This window comes from Astatotilapia calliptera, chromosome 12 (genome assembly GCF_964374335.1).
Source record: "Astatotilapia calliptera chromosome 12, fAstCal68.1, whole genome shotgun sequence".
Classification (NCBI taxonomy): domain Eukaryota; kingdom Metazoa; phylum Chordata; class Actinopteri; order Cichliformes; family Cichlidae; genus Astatotilapia; species Astatotilapia calliptera.
Window position 1 is genome coordinate 31771304 of NC_137433.1, and position 14205 is coordinate 31785508.

The window sequence follows — 14205 nt, forward strand, 5'->3', positions numbered from 1 at the left end:
GAAAGAAATCTAAAAACAGAAGTCGAATGTGGTTATAAACAATTTGATACAAGTTCAAGAAACAGGTCTCCTGTTTTTTATAAATTTAAGTTTTTAGAATAATTATTGTAAAACTGTTTGCAGTCAACATTTAAAAACTTAAGTTGCTTCTAAGAATATTTTCCAGAGAGCTGATTGGTCAGTTGGCGGGACTTTCGTGCCTGTTGCTCTCGTCTCGAGTACAACCTGCCCCGAAGCAGGTTAGATCTTCAGTATAAGTTACCATGGTGATGCACACCAGTAAGAGGTGAACTACCTTCATGAAACTGAAAACCAGAGTTACAAATCCAGCTTCGTAGTACACGCCTTTGGTTTACGGGACTGAATAAACGCAGCACATTTTCAACTGCATGTTTTCCATTTGTTTTTTTTCCATGACTCAACTAAAAGAATCATATTTGCAGAACTAAAAGTTAGGTTTCAATGTACAGTTGTCTCCATAAAGCTATTATTTTTGTTAATGTTTAGACTATAATGCTATGGTGACTCCCTCTTTACATTGTTCATTCATTTTTGTTTGCAAAGAAGCCATTTTTTCTTGACAGCTTAATTACACATTAGTGAAGTTTTTAAATCACTAGGTTCAAACTAACTACCACTTGCTTTCCCTGCTTCAGTCAAACACTGAGTGCTTGCTTTGTTCCAGCTCAAAAATCTGCAAGTAACAGCTGCAAGATGCACGTTTGAACGTCACTGACAAGCATCTTTGTCTTCTTCCTCAGGTAACACAGAAAAGATTAAAATGATTTAAAAATGTATTATATAGTTTGCAATCAAACTGCTACATTTGATTCAAATGTGCCTATAAAACACAAAATCAAATCAGCAGCAAATGTGTTCAAGAGCCATTAAAGATTACAGTGCATTTAAGTTGTTGTGTAACTGTGATGTCCAAGATGTCCTGGAGCTGTACTTCTGCTGGCTGGATGAAAAATTATTTCATACATTAAGCTAGGTGATTAACCGAGTGCGTTTTCTTTTATAATATAAACACTTACTTATCAATTGTGCCGGCCATGAAGTAAACCATTGGAAAGCAGCAAATGGCCTCTAAGAAATGGTTGTCTGGCCTGCGGGAAACGGGAAACATGAATTGAGCATCCCACACTAATTATCTTTGTAAACCCCAGTGACAGATTACGAAACTGTACAAGTAATTTCCTGAAATCTGCCTGTTGATGAGGGCAGGAAAGATTTGTTTGAATTCATTATGGATTAAGAGAGAAATAAATTGTTCAATGCATTTGGAGGATTTATAAAAAACTGCCTGACATTTAAATTCCTGAGGGGGCCACTTTGTTTTCCTGGCCCTGTGTTTTTATCGTTCATCTGTTTCAGCAAACTGCAGAAATGAGGTCAAAGTTAATGAAGCCCGCAGTGGGTTAGAGCAGAAAAAATGGACCACTGCAACATGCATGCACAAAAATATACATGCCCTAACATACAAACACTGCAGACGTCTATGAATAATGCAGAGAAAAAAGAAACAGAGATAAAAAAATATATATATAATTTCATCTTTTGTCATCCACTGATTGACTGAATTTCTTAAATTGCAAACATAATTTTTTTTGTAAATCCTGAAATTCACTCCAGTTCTCTGTTTGGTGAACTTAATCATATACAGTACACAGCTTTTTCTCAATGTTGGGGCTAGGTTAACAAGTATATCCTTCCAGGTATAATAAGCAAGCCCTTATAGAGATATTATATTGCTGTCATTTTCATGCCTGCACCATAATCTGCTGCCTGTAACATCTGAAACTGCTAAAATAATGATCCTATAGAGAAGTCCATGCACCGCAATAATGATAAACCAGTCTCATCAACACTGTGCAGTAACACTGACATCCATGTAACAAAGAGAGGGCCTCCTTCATTGGTTATATCATCATCAACTATTCTTAAAAAGCACACAAAAAAACAAGTTTTATAAGACTCTCAAATTCTTGTGATATTGAAAAGCTTTAGGCTTTCGCATCACTGTCAGGAAATCTAATAAACGCTGGTCTGGATGTGTTGGATGTTAGACTGAACAGTCTTACGGGTAGTCCAGTAGCAGCACTATGGGGTTGAGTTCTTTTCTGGGCCGATAATAAGCCCGCAGAGGGACGATGAAGTTGTAGAGACCATTTCCGGCCGTCTCTGCAGACACTATAATCAGCTTATTCTTGAAGCCGTATGCCTTGGCATCCTCGAAGCTGTTATGTGTGCAGCCCTGGATGGAGACAGACAATTCAACAGAAATTTAGTCAAGGTCTAGTATTCCTGTGCGCTTAGGAAACAAACCACAGGGCAGTTACTTACCACGACGATAAAACAGATGTTTAAAAAAAGCGTTGATTTTGTACTGTGAGTTTTCATTGAGTCTTACCTTGTCGAGGCGAAGGCAGCAGAACGGAGCTTTCTGTGGTAGGAGGTGGCACAGGGTTGGAGAGCTGCCGATGTAGGGTGAGTTGGGGGGATAGCCCTTCACAAAGCTTGTGGAAAAGAAACAGAAAAAAACACTTAAACACTCAAAGAACTCACCTTTAAAGCTTTAAAGAAATATCAGGCAAATATCAGCGGTGACATATTTTAGGATATTATGCGACTGTTAATTTTTAACTTTATTTAAGGAGATTCTGAAGAGGCTTCTACTGTTACAAAATTTCTGTAAGCATCACCAACTCCCTCTTCCTTCTTTCATCACTACTTTATGATATAAACTAAGTGAATTATCACCAGTTTAATGTTTCTTCTTTTCAGTTTGTTATTAGATTCTGCAGCTGCTTTACTATAATTACAGATGTTTATAAGCCTGAAGGACTAATTCCATTACAAAGTTTATTTATTTTTAATCAAGTCTTGATTGTGTGTCCGTTTGGTTCTGTGCTCCTTGATTTGTAATGGGTCAGCTGCAATTATCCTAATGAGTTTCACGATGCCCTCTAGTTTGCCAATAAAAGAAATTCCAGCTGATCATAGATGTAAACCTACTGATCACCACACGATGGCACTGTGGGACCTTGAATTTTCTTCTATGCGGCACTGACAACTCTTAAAAAAGAAAAACTACTGAAGCGTCAACGGGTGCAGTAATGGAGGCACACAGGTCAGAAGGACCATGTTAGGTCCACCTTTATGAAACTCACCATTGTCTGGGTCTAACAGCTGTTGGTTTTCATGGGCTGAGGGATCAGTACCTAATCTATCCTGAACTTATCTCACTTTTAAGAAACCGCATAGACGGAGAAAATAAAGCACATGGGCCTTGGCCTACATCTGACGTGCTAAAACCCTTTCAGGGTGACTCTGCCTGGCTAACTGATAAATGAGCGCTAAGAGCAGCAATCAATACAGGGACACCATACAAGAACCTCACTTGAGAAAAAGTGCTATCCTCACTGACATGATTGTACACATTCATCACTAGTACTTCACATCTAATAGCATCACGACACACTGATTACATGCCTATTTCAAACTCATCCATCTTTGATCCTACAACAGCTGAGAGACAAAGAAGAGAAGGGGAGGTGAGATCAATCAAGCACAGAGCAAAGGATACCACGGGCACGTTTCAGTTTAAAAAAAAAAAAAACTTACTCTGAACCTACAGAGCCTTCCTCATCTGATTGGTTGGTCTCATCCTCTGACTGGTCACTGAGGAGGTCGCAGGGCAGGATGGAGGAGGAGTCAGCGATTTCCAGAACGGGGGCGATGCTCGGTCGGCGGCTTCCAGCTCCATTCTCTGTTGGGAGGGCAAGTTTGCCGGTTTCCTCAGGAGGATCGGGATGCTGCAGGTCAATGGCTACGGTGCCTGGAAATCATGTTGGGTTATATTATCACAACTGTAAAGCTATATAGAAATAGCTTTATGTATATATTGAGACTTTTCATTATCTTGGCCTGTAATATTCCTACTACTCTCTTGAGTCTCAGAAGTTTGACCTTGAGGAGAAAATGTATTGCTTTCTGAAGCACAAAGCTACCATCTACCATGAAAAGCATGCATATAGTAATGACTTAGCATATCTGTCAGTAAATATATCCCTATGATGTATGATATACATCATATCATAAATATGAAAAATAGATAGATCAGTTATATCAAGCACAATTGTTTCCAACTAGTTAGGATGCTGTGACGAAGAAAGGTGATTAAAACAGAATGCAAATATTGGCATTAGCGTTATTCAAAGCTCGTGTTTATTAAAAAATGTACAAAGAGAACAAATTGATCAATTAAAAAAGGCTAATATTTGCAGAGTGTTGTTACTTAAAGCACCCTAACTTATTTGGATACAGAGTTGTACAAGATATGTGGCAAAGATATATGCACAATATCAGATTTGATATATGTACTATACATATATCATTCTGTTGAAACATTTTTAGGCTAAGTGTGAGGTGTTATTGTGCAAATGATTCCAAATAAAATGTGTGAATAATAGAAAATTGATGCCTCATGCACAAACTTACCAAATGAAGTGGCCTGATCAACTTTCACAGGTTAAAAAAAAAGCACAACACAACAATGTCAGCCAACAAAGTAAAAAAAAAAAAAATCATGCTTAACAGTCAGTGAAAGCATAAAGCATCAGCAAGGCAGCCCTAAGCATTCAGAAAGGCCCAGTGTGAGTGCAATTTAGAGTAAACCACCAACAAAGCATCCATTTTCTCTTCTTCTATGGAAACCGTTTCAGCCATCAGATAGTGAGCCTAGTAAGCACACAAACAGAACCCTCCCATCTTCCTATTTTCTCTGCTTTCTTTATCAGCTGCGCTTTTTGTAAACATCATTTATTCCTGCCTGTGGCTTTCAGTCTTACCCATGCTGGCGATGATGCTGTGCACAGGTAGCCTTGAGGGGGCGTCATAGAGCCCGGAGACAGGCAGGCCCTTGTGCTTCTCCTCTTGCTTGAAGATGAAAGCAGAGTTCTCTTCCTTGGTGATGTTGATGTAGTAGCAGGTATCGGTGGCAGCCATGATGTGGCGAGGTCCGGGGTTCAGGAGGATGCTTTTGTTGTCCTCTCTTTTAACTCCAATCAAACACACGCCATACCTGACGATTGAAATCAAAATGACACAAACATGGTTTTTGCTCTCAGAGATGTTACTCTAATGTGAAAGGATCTTACTCTACTGAGCTAGAAGAAAATGTACTAACTTCTTGTGGGCGTGGAAGGAAGCATAGGTGAAACTCTTTCCGTCGTACTCCCCAAAAAACTTGCTGTCACACAAGCGGATGTGGTAGACCTCGTTTCCAGAGCAGCGTCCATATGTCCTCTGCCACTGCTCCGGTGATAACTGCCCCTCCCTGAATTTGTATTAACAGAACAATTCATTCTGATGTTTCGTGTCCCATAGTCTTTTTGCTACATGCTACATTCTTACTATATTTTAGACTGTGATCTTAAACTCTGGCGCAGAACCAATTTGAATGTCAGAGAAAGAAGACATTTAAATCAAATTGCACTTTATTTGTCTCTCGGTACTGATAAATCAAACCTTTCATGACCTTTTCTGACCCTGTTTTCTCCAGCCTCCTCAACTCTAGTCACAAACAATATCAGGACACAACAGGCTTTAGGGTCATTGATGTAAGACAGATTGTGTACATCATAATTATATTTGAAACCTGGCACAAATTAAGTCTTCTGTCATCTTGTCTAAGGCACAAACTGGGGCCAGTTTCCATAATGGAAATGAAAATGGATGTGTGTCTCCTGCGGACTGAACAGAATGTGAAAAAAAAAAACCAGCCAGATTTATGGCCTGACAAGAAAAAAGTGTAATGTTCACTGACTCGACAGTGACAAGTCGAGGCAGCGGTGACAGTAGAGTAGTGAGATTGTACCGAGTGCAGTCTGTGTAACTGTAAAGACTGTGTGCAGAACACACAGTCATCCTCCTCTCAAATTAATCCCAAAGAGAGATTTAATCTCTCCACAAATATTCAACTCTTTAGTCAAAGCGAAGATTAGAAATTTTACTGAATAGAAACCTTTCAGAGAAGCTGAGTTGCTATGTAGGCAGAAACACAGACATTTGTTGAGTAAATTCTTAAGAAGTAAAAATATGGTTTTTATAGGTCTTATTAGCTTGAAATCCAAAAACAATGTCCACAGGCTACAACAAACTATGTCTTCTAGAGCAATTACAGAACTCACAGACACTTAAAAAAACTACACAGGGCTTCCATTACTTGTTTCCTTAAGTATAATACTACCCATACATGCAGATTTAGTTTAACTGCCAAATAATTGTTACTTTATCCGGGTAATTTGTGTTACAGTAACACATACTTACTGGAAAAATACCAAATATGGTTGGTTTAGTGTAGGAAAATGAAAAGAAGCAGGTGTTGAAATTAGACTTTATCCAAAGGAACCAAAAACGTCCTCCTGTTTGCAGGACTGGAAAATCTAGTCTAATAACAGGTTCCCCAAAATAATCAGGCAGCAGTGCTAACCACTGCATCATCGTGCTGCACTAATAAGTAAATTAAATGTATTTTTAAAAAATTGTAAAAAAAAAAATGAAAAAAATGAAAAGGGGAAAGAATAATAACTGCAAATAAATGTTGGCGGATACTCACTGTCCTCTGGAGGTGTGAACCAACAGCGTAATTAAAGTGGACGTGGCTGGACACACACAGTTGAGTGCCAACATAGCGTACTTGAACTCCTCTTCACAAACTACATGATCTAATTGAAAAGGAATAATTGCAAAATTAAGAAAAAGTCTGGCCTGTGTCTCAACAACATGGCAAATTACTGTTTTTCAGAAGCTATGAATTCTTTGCACACTCACCAGCAAACTTAACATGAAATTTATTTTCTGGTTTGAGAATCTGTACGTAGAGAGGGCAGTTTGGAGCAAAGTCTTTTGCAGCCCATGCCCTCAAAATAGTCTGGTGATCCTGTGAGGGAGCAAAATTGTGTTATTTCACTTGTCCAGTGGCTCATTTTCATCTACAACTTCCCTGGCAAATATCAAAGGGAAATAGGGTGTAAAGGGAAACTGCTTATTTGAAATAATCATTATCATGACACAGTTTAGGAAGAGACTCACAGCTGCCGTTCGGTCGACTTCGTTCCTGCTGCTCAGGATGAAGCAGGCCTCAGCATCGTCCATCCTGACAGATTGGAAGAGACACACAAAAGAGAGATAGAAAGGCAGGAAAGAGGTCATTCAACCAGGTGTGAAACACCTCATTTTAACAGATCAGTGCATTAAATTAAAGCCAGGCATAGATGAGCGTTAATATGCCATTACAAAGGCTCAAAAGGTTAAAAGCCCAATTGATCTCTGAAAACACTACCGTATCAGAATGCAGTGCTTGCAACACAGGAGCTGCTTCTTCCTTTTTTTTTATCTGCTTCCACCTCACCCTTCCTAGCATCCTCTTCTGTCACACCAACCCTCTGCATGTTCTCGATAGAGGTTAGTCATTTGAAGGTAAGCTGGCTGTGTGGTCACATATCGGTGCATATGAAATGACACAGCACCTGAACAGCTGCACATTAAAGAGGGCATCTTGGAAAAGAGGAGTGAACTTCTGGACAAACTTAAGACTTTTCAAAGAAAAGGATATAGGGCTGTAATTCAACATCTGCAGCCGAGCTACGAGATACGAATGCCGCGGTTGTGCAGTAATGGGTTTGATTGACGAAAACAAAACTGACAGGTCACAATCTCTCTCGCTGCTTCTGTGCAGAGTTTGCTCTTTGAAGTGAGGAGATGATCGATGTGGAGTAAAACTGCATTACACTGAAGTGAAAGCAGAGGCCAGCCAAGCTGATTTGTAAGTATCTCACCCTCTAACTGCACTTCAATGGCTTTGCATTGCCAGTTGAGAAGCAACACTTTAAATTACATTCCAAGTCGTATCCAGAAAATAAAAAGAATAAAACCAATCAGATTCAGCTCTACTGAAATCTGAACCTTTCAGAAAGATAACGCACAAGAGCTTTGTTTTTAGGTGTTGGTCTTAATATGTGCATGTTATGCGTTTACTCACTTGGCCCTCATCAGGTCCTGGTCTTTGAGAGCAGATCCTTGCAAGTAGATAACCCTCTGGGACCACAGGGGGATCTGGAGAATTCGACGAACTTGAATGTCTATCTCTGTCGGGCACAAAATCACCACATAATAGTCCTAGAGAAAGAGAGAAAAAAACAAGAAAATTAAAATCTACAAAAAAACCCCAAAACAAACATGAAATACAAAAACCCTGGATAAATCTATAAAAAGTGAGTCAGTCAGTCCAAAGTGTATATATAATAAAGCCATGCAAAACATTTACCTTCATCCTACAAAGAGTTACAGCCCCTTGAAGTACACAGGCATGAGCTGACCTTTGATTTTTTCCCCCAGTATTTTTAAACCCTCATAAATTCATTGGTACAGGAGAAAGTAACATACATTTTTCATGACTGATGAACACATTTTAGCTCTGACAACTGCAACCAAATCAACTTTACACCCATTCCAATGTCAAGATCCATAGGCAAAGTGCTCTTTTTTTCTTGATACCAAATGTTGAGGGAAAAAAATGATATAAAACAAAAAAGCTGCAACTTTTTCACAGTAAAACATCCAATAAAGTACAAAAATATTATAATATAAAAAGTTATAATATAAACCAGTATCTTAGTGGCATGGTAGCTTATCCAGCTCAATATTCATCAACGTGCACAGCTTATTGTGTTACTGTGTTGTGCTGTATGTGTGAAGTACAGTGACAGTGAAGTTTTCTTGTCATTGGTCAGCTGTACTGGACCAATTAATAACAATTAAAATCCACTGAGAATGACAAATATGACCTTGAGCACAGTTTAGGTGAAGACCTATTAGGATATCATTGCATGGAGGTTTCACTAAGTTCTACCAAATACTGCAGGAGGAGTAGTGATTCCTCTGACTTATGAAAACAATACATACAGTTCATCTGTCCTTCCACGGGCTGAGCGAAAAATCAGCTGATTCTTAGGCTGGCAAGTTGAAAGGTTTTGCCTTATTTTATATTGAATAGTCACTGTGTACTACTGACTTAGCTAATTACACAACCGGTCTCATGTCTCATGCTCATGATTAAAGCATGCAATAGAAATATAGAAGATATAGTGGAAACAGTGGAAATAAGCAAAATAGCAGCATATTAACATATCATTTGGTCTTTTCATTGTACCTGTAATCTGGGATGAGCGTAGAACTCGTTGAGGAAATCCATCAACAGGTCTATCTTCAGCGAGCTGACACACAGCACTACGTGCTTCTCTGTCTGCGCCCGATGTCGACTATAGTTCCCCCCCAACTTCTGGCTCTCCATCCACAGGTATGCTAGTTCTTCAAACTGACACAATGACAGCAAAGGTGGAGTGACGTCAAAAGCAGCAAGAATGAAATAAATAATAAAAAATGAGATAGATTTTCTGTCTGGACACAGATGGAGTGAAAACTACTAGTGGAGTAATTTGGCAGCAGTGGGAGTTCATCTCCACTTCTCACTCCATTTGCTCCACAGGGACAGAAACTTTTTGAGACATCAGAATCAGAATACTTTATTGATCCCTGGGGGAAATTATTTTTTGTTACAGTGCTCCATTTTAAACCAACATTAAGACAAGACAGACAATACGCTAACTAAGAATAGTACAATATATACATATATATATATACATACATACATACATACATACATAAGTCACTTATAAATAAATATTTGGAAAGAAACATGTGTAGTTGTAGCAGCAAACAGTGTGTTAAGTGGATGCGTTGTACAGGGAGATGGCCACAGGCAGGAATGATTTCCTGTGTCGTTCAGTGGTGCTTTTCGGTAATCTCAGTCTCTCACTGAACGTGCTCCTGTGACTGACCAACATGTCATGGAGTGGGTGGGAGGTGTTATCCAACATTGTCTTTATCTTGGACAGCATCCGCCTCTCCGACACCACCTTGAGGGAGTCCAGCTCCATCCCCACAACATTGCTGGCCTTACGGATCAGTTTATTGAGTCTGTTGGCATCTGCGACCCTCAGCCTGCTCCCCCAGCATGCAACAGCATAGAGGATCGCACTGGCCACAACAGACTCATAGAAAATCCTCAGCATTTTCTGGCAGATGTTGAAGGACCTCAGTCGCCTCAAAAAATAGAAACGACTCTGGCCCTTCCTGTAAAGTGCTGTGGTGTTTTTAGCCCAGTCCAGTTTATTGTCAATGTGTACTCCAAGGTATTTATAGTCCTCCACAATGTCAACACTGACCCCCTGGATTGAAACAGGGGTCAAGTGTTTCCTGGTCTTCCTGAAGTCCACGATCAGTTCCTTGGTCTTTGCCACGTTGAGCTGCAGATGATTCTGCTCACACCACGTGACAAAGGAGTCGACCACAGCCCGGTACTCTGTCTCATCATCCCTGCTGATGCATCCAACCACCGCAGAGTCATCAGAAAACTTCTGAAGATGGCAGGTCTCTGTGCAGTGGCTGAAGTCTGTGGTGTAGAGGGTGAAGAGGAAGGGGGAGAGGACAGTCCCCTGTGGTGCCCCTGTGTTGCTGATCACCTTGTCAGACACACACTGTGGGAGACGTACATATTGTGGTCTTCCTGTCAGGTAATCAACAATCCAGGACACCAGAGAAGCATCCACCTGCATCGCTGCTAACTTATCACCCAGGAGGGTCGGCCTGATGGTGTTGAAAGCACTGGAAAAGTAAAAAAACATGACCCTCACAGTGCTCGCCGGCTGGTCCAGATGGGTGTAGACACGATTGAGCAGGTAGATGATGGCGTCCTCTGTTCCGAGACGAGGCTGATAAGCGAACTGAAGGGGATCCAGATGTGGTCTTACTATGAGTCGCAGCTGGTCCAGGATGAGCCTTTCCAGGGTCTTCATGATGTGGGAGGTCAGTGCCACGGGCCTGTAATCCTGGGGGCCACTGGGACGAGGCGTCTTTGGTACAGGGACGAGGCATGATGTCTTCCACATCACCGGGACCCTCTGCAGACTCAGACTCAGCATAAACAGTTTATGAAAGACTCCACACAGCTGGGGGGCACAGGCCTTGAGGACAAGGGGACTCACTCCGTCTGGTCCAGCAGACTTGCCTGAGTGAAGTCTCCTCATTTGCATCTCAACCTGGTATTGAGTGAAGGTGATGGGTGGGGGAGGGGTGTCAGGAATCTCACAGGAGGCAACATGTGAAGAGAGAGGCTGGCACAGTGGTGTGGCTCTGGATTCCAGGCTGACTGCAGGTGAGGTTGTGGGGGTGGGAGCAGACACTGTGGTGTCGAATCTATTGAAAAACAGATTCAACTCGTCGGCTCTATTCTCACCTCCCTCAGCTCCCCTGCTGTTGGTTGGCCTGAATCCAGTGATGGTCTTCATGCCCCTCCACACCTCTCTCATGCTGTTCTGCTGGAGTTTCCACTCCAGCTTCCTCCTGTAATTGTCCTTAGCCTCTCTGATCTTGTCCTTTAGTAACACCTGGATCTTCCTCACCTCCTCTTTGTTGCCCCCTCTGAAAGCCCTCTTCTTGTTGTTGAGGAGGGCTTTGATGTCCTTAGTCACCCACGGCTTGTTATTTGGGTAACAATGAACAGTCTGAGCTGGAACAATGGAGTCGGTGCAGAAAGTTATGTAGCCTGTGATACACTCAGTAAGCCCATTGATGTCCTCGGCGTGAGGCTCACAGAGTGTTTCCCAGTCGGTCACCTCGAAACAGCCCTGTAGTTCCGCTATTGCCTCCTCTGACCACCTCCTAACAGTCCTGGTGGTCACAGGTTCCCTCCTCACAATTGGCACATAGCGGGGGGTGAGGTGAATCAGGTTATGATCTGACCTACCAAGTGGGGGGAGGGAGGAGGAGCTGTATGCATCCTTGACGTTAGCATACAGTAAGTCTAAAGTTTTCTCTCCCCTGGTGGGACAGTCCACATATTGTTTGAATGTTGGTAGTGTATTGTCCAGTGATACATGGTTGAAGTCACCCGAGATCACAATAAAGGCACTCGGGTGCTGAGTCTGTAGCCGAGCTATGGCAGAGTGGATAGTGTCACATGCAGCTGTGGGGTTAGCAGAGGGAGGAACATAGACAGCCACCAAGATGACGTGAGAGAATTCCCTGGGTAAATAATACGGCCTGAGTCCAACAGCACACAGTTCAGTGTCCGGGCAACAAATCCTTTCTTTGATTGTTATGTTGGCAGGGTTACACCACCGGTTGTTAACTAAAACAGCAAGCCCACCTCCTTTACGCTTACCGCTAGCGATGCTGTCCCTGTCCGCCCGAAGTGAAGGGATGAACCTGTTCGCAGTCTTTAAATATAAATAACACAGTATATATGTGGACTAATGATGCAGCAAATGTGAGCCAGGATTTTGACTGGCACTTGCAAACTTCTTCTGCAGCCAAAAAAATGTCACAGAAGCGAAGGACCAAATTAGACTTTTACGAGCTGCAGGCCAGCATGAAAATGTCATTTAATATCTGATGATACCCACACAAAGGTCATCACTGACTGCAGAATATTAAAGAATTCCTTATGATTAAGACCTAACACAAGGCTTACAACAAACCGCAACCCTTCACTGCACTTTGCGAATCGCTGGTTTTTAATTTAGCACAGAGTCGGTACCTGTAGCGGCAGGACCACCAGGGCAACACAGATGAGAATGACCACCAGCAGCTGGGAGGGCCAGATTTGTGGCGTGACGTCCCCGTAGCCCACGGTGGAGAAAGTAACGATGCAGAAATAGAACGAGTCAAATAAGGTCAAGTTCTTCCCAGCTCTCTCTAGATGCTGGATCCCACAAGCCCTGCATAAAAACGAGGAATCATACAATGACACCAGACAAATGTCCTACGGGTAAAGATAATTAAAATATAACATATGAAAGGGGATATATTCTACTAAGGCAATCTCTTTCACTATGGTAATATAGTCATGTCTAGACTGGATATTACAATTCAATTTGACCAAGAACAAAGGCCCAAAGGTCAGCCCAACGTGGGCTTCTCCTCAGTATGGCATTTAAAGTGACACCAAGGTTATCAATACAATAACAGTGTTTGTAGGTCTGTTTACTCTGACGCTGATCATCAGTGCATTTTTATAAGCATTTCTTTTTCCAACAACAGTAGCAAATACATATCTCTTTCATGGATACTACCTCTTAAAAAACATTAACCAATAACCAACCGTAGCTCACAATGCCTGCTTTCAACAGATCTTTGAATAGCTACATGTTTTGCTTTTTCCAGTTTTCGTTTCTACAACAAATATTGCTTCTACCAGATAATAAGCCATGCAGACCACCAACTGTGAGACGATGTTTTTGGGGTTACGTGGTACAAGGTTCAGAGAACAGATTTTGCCCCAGCGGTCAGAGATGCACTTCAGTGACTAACAGCGAGAACAGAGGCTGACTCACCCGGTGAAAACCAGACACAGTAAGGTGCAGATGAGGATGAACACCTGATTAAACATGGCAGAGTGGGTCCTTTGGATGGCACGATGGAAATCATTCTGGACACAAGAAAAGAGGTTTAGTGCATTAGTCATACCGCTGATTGAGAAATATGACACATTTTCCAATTGTGATAGCAAAAATAAACAATTTCTCAAGGACAACTGGACCAAAATATATTTGCAAAACAAATTATTAAAAGGGCATCTGCATCACACGTACAAATACCTTCCAAACCAAATTAAAATCATTTAATTTAATTAATCAAAGCTCAGATCTCTTACGTAACTGTAGTCCATTATTTTACTAACACACAAACTACACCAAAACGAGTGCCCTTTCCTCTTTGGAAGATTTTTTTTATACTCCTATATTAGCATACTGTCCATCTTCCAACATGGCAGCTCACGACTCATTTTCACTTGCACCTTGTTAGCATGTTCTGCCTGCCACCACCCCCCTGGCCACAGATTCAACCATCTGCCACCTACCGTCTTGGCATGTAGCTCTTACTCTGTCTCATCTGAATCACAGCAAGAGCACACACTGCACCAGGTGGATCCAATGGAATTGCTTTGAATTTCATGTACCTGTTAAACCCTTCTGGGCAACACTAATACTACAACACCAGATTTCTGTGAACTCTGTGTTTTATTAAACTTCGCCGTGCCCACACTTGTACTTTTTGCTTTGGCTCGACTTGCTCTTG

At 41.5% G+C, this 14205-nt stretch overlaps 1 protein-coding gene across 16 annotated transcripts in view; it reads right to left on the reverse strand.

Moving 5' to 3' along the window:
• kcnt1b (potassium sodium-activated channel subfamily T member 1b) overlaps nt 1-14205 on the reverse strand; it is a 78062-nt gene that overhangs the window by 22683 nt on the left and 41174 nt on the right. For 12 of the 16 annotated variants that reach the window (XR_013912492.1, XM_080308878.1, XM_080308882.1 and 9 more), the window contains 14 exons: nt 13461-13555; nt 12665-12845; nt 9218-9382; nt 8048-8184; nt 7099-7162; nt 6838-6946; nt 6623-6731; nt 5192-5341; nt 4854-5086; nt 4504-4524; nt 3628-3841; nt 2414-2519; nt 2085-2257; nt 1038-1109 (listed from right to left, as the gene is read on the reverse strand). Coding sequence is in view for 15 of the 16 variants with exons in the window: in XM_080308878.1 (XP_080165004.1) it covers nt 1038-1109; nt 2085-2257; nt 2414-2519; nt 3628-3841; nt 4504-4524; nt 4854-5086; nt 5192-5341; nt 6623-6731; nt 6838-6946; nt 7099-7162; nt 8048-8184; nt 9218-9382; nt 12665-12845; nt 13461-13555 (1829 nt within the window). In the remaining variant the exon portion in view is untranslated. The remainder of the gene's footprint in view (nt 1-1037; nt 1110-2084; nt 2258-2413; nt 2520-3627; nt 3842-4503; nt 4525-4853; nt 5087-5191; nt 5342-6622; nt 6732-6837; nt 6947-7098; nt 7163-8047; nt 8185-9217; nt 9383-12664; nt 12846-13460; nt 13556-14205) is intronic. The other 4 variants (XM_080308880.1, XM_080308886.1, XM_080308887.1 and 1 more) reach the window with 1 other exon arrangement.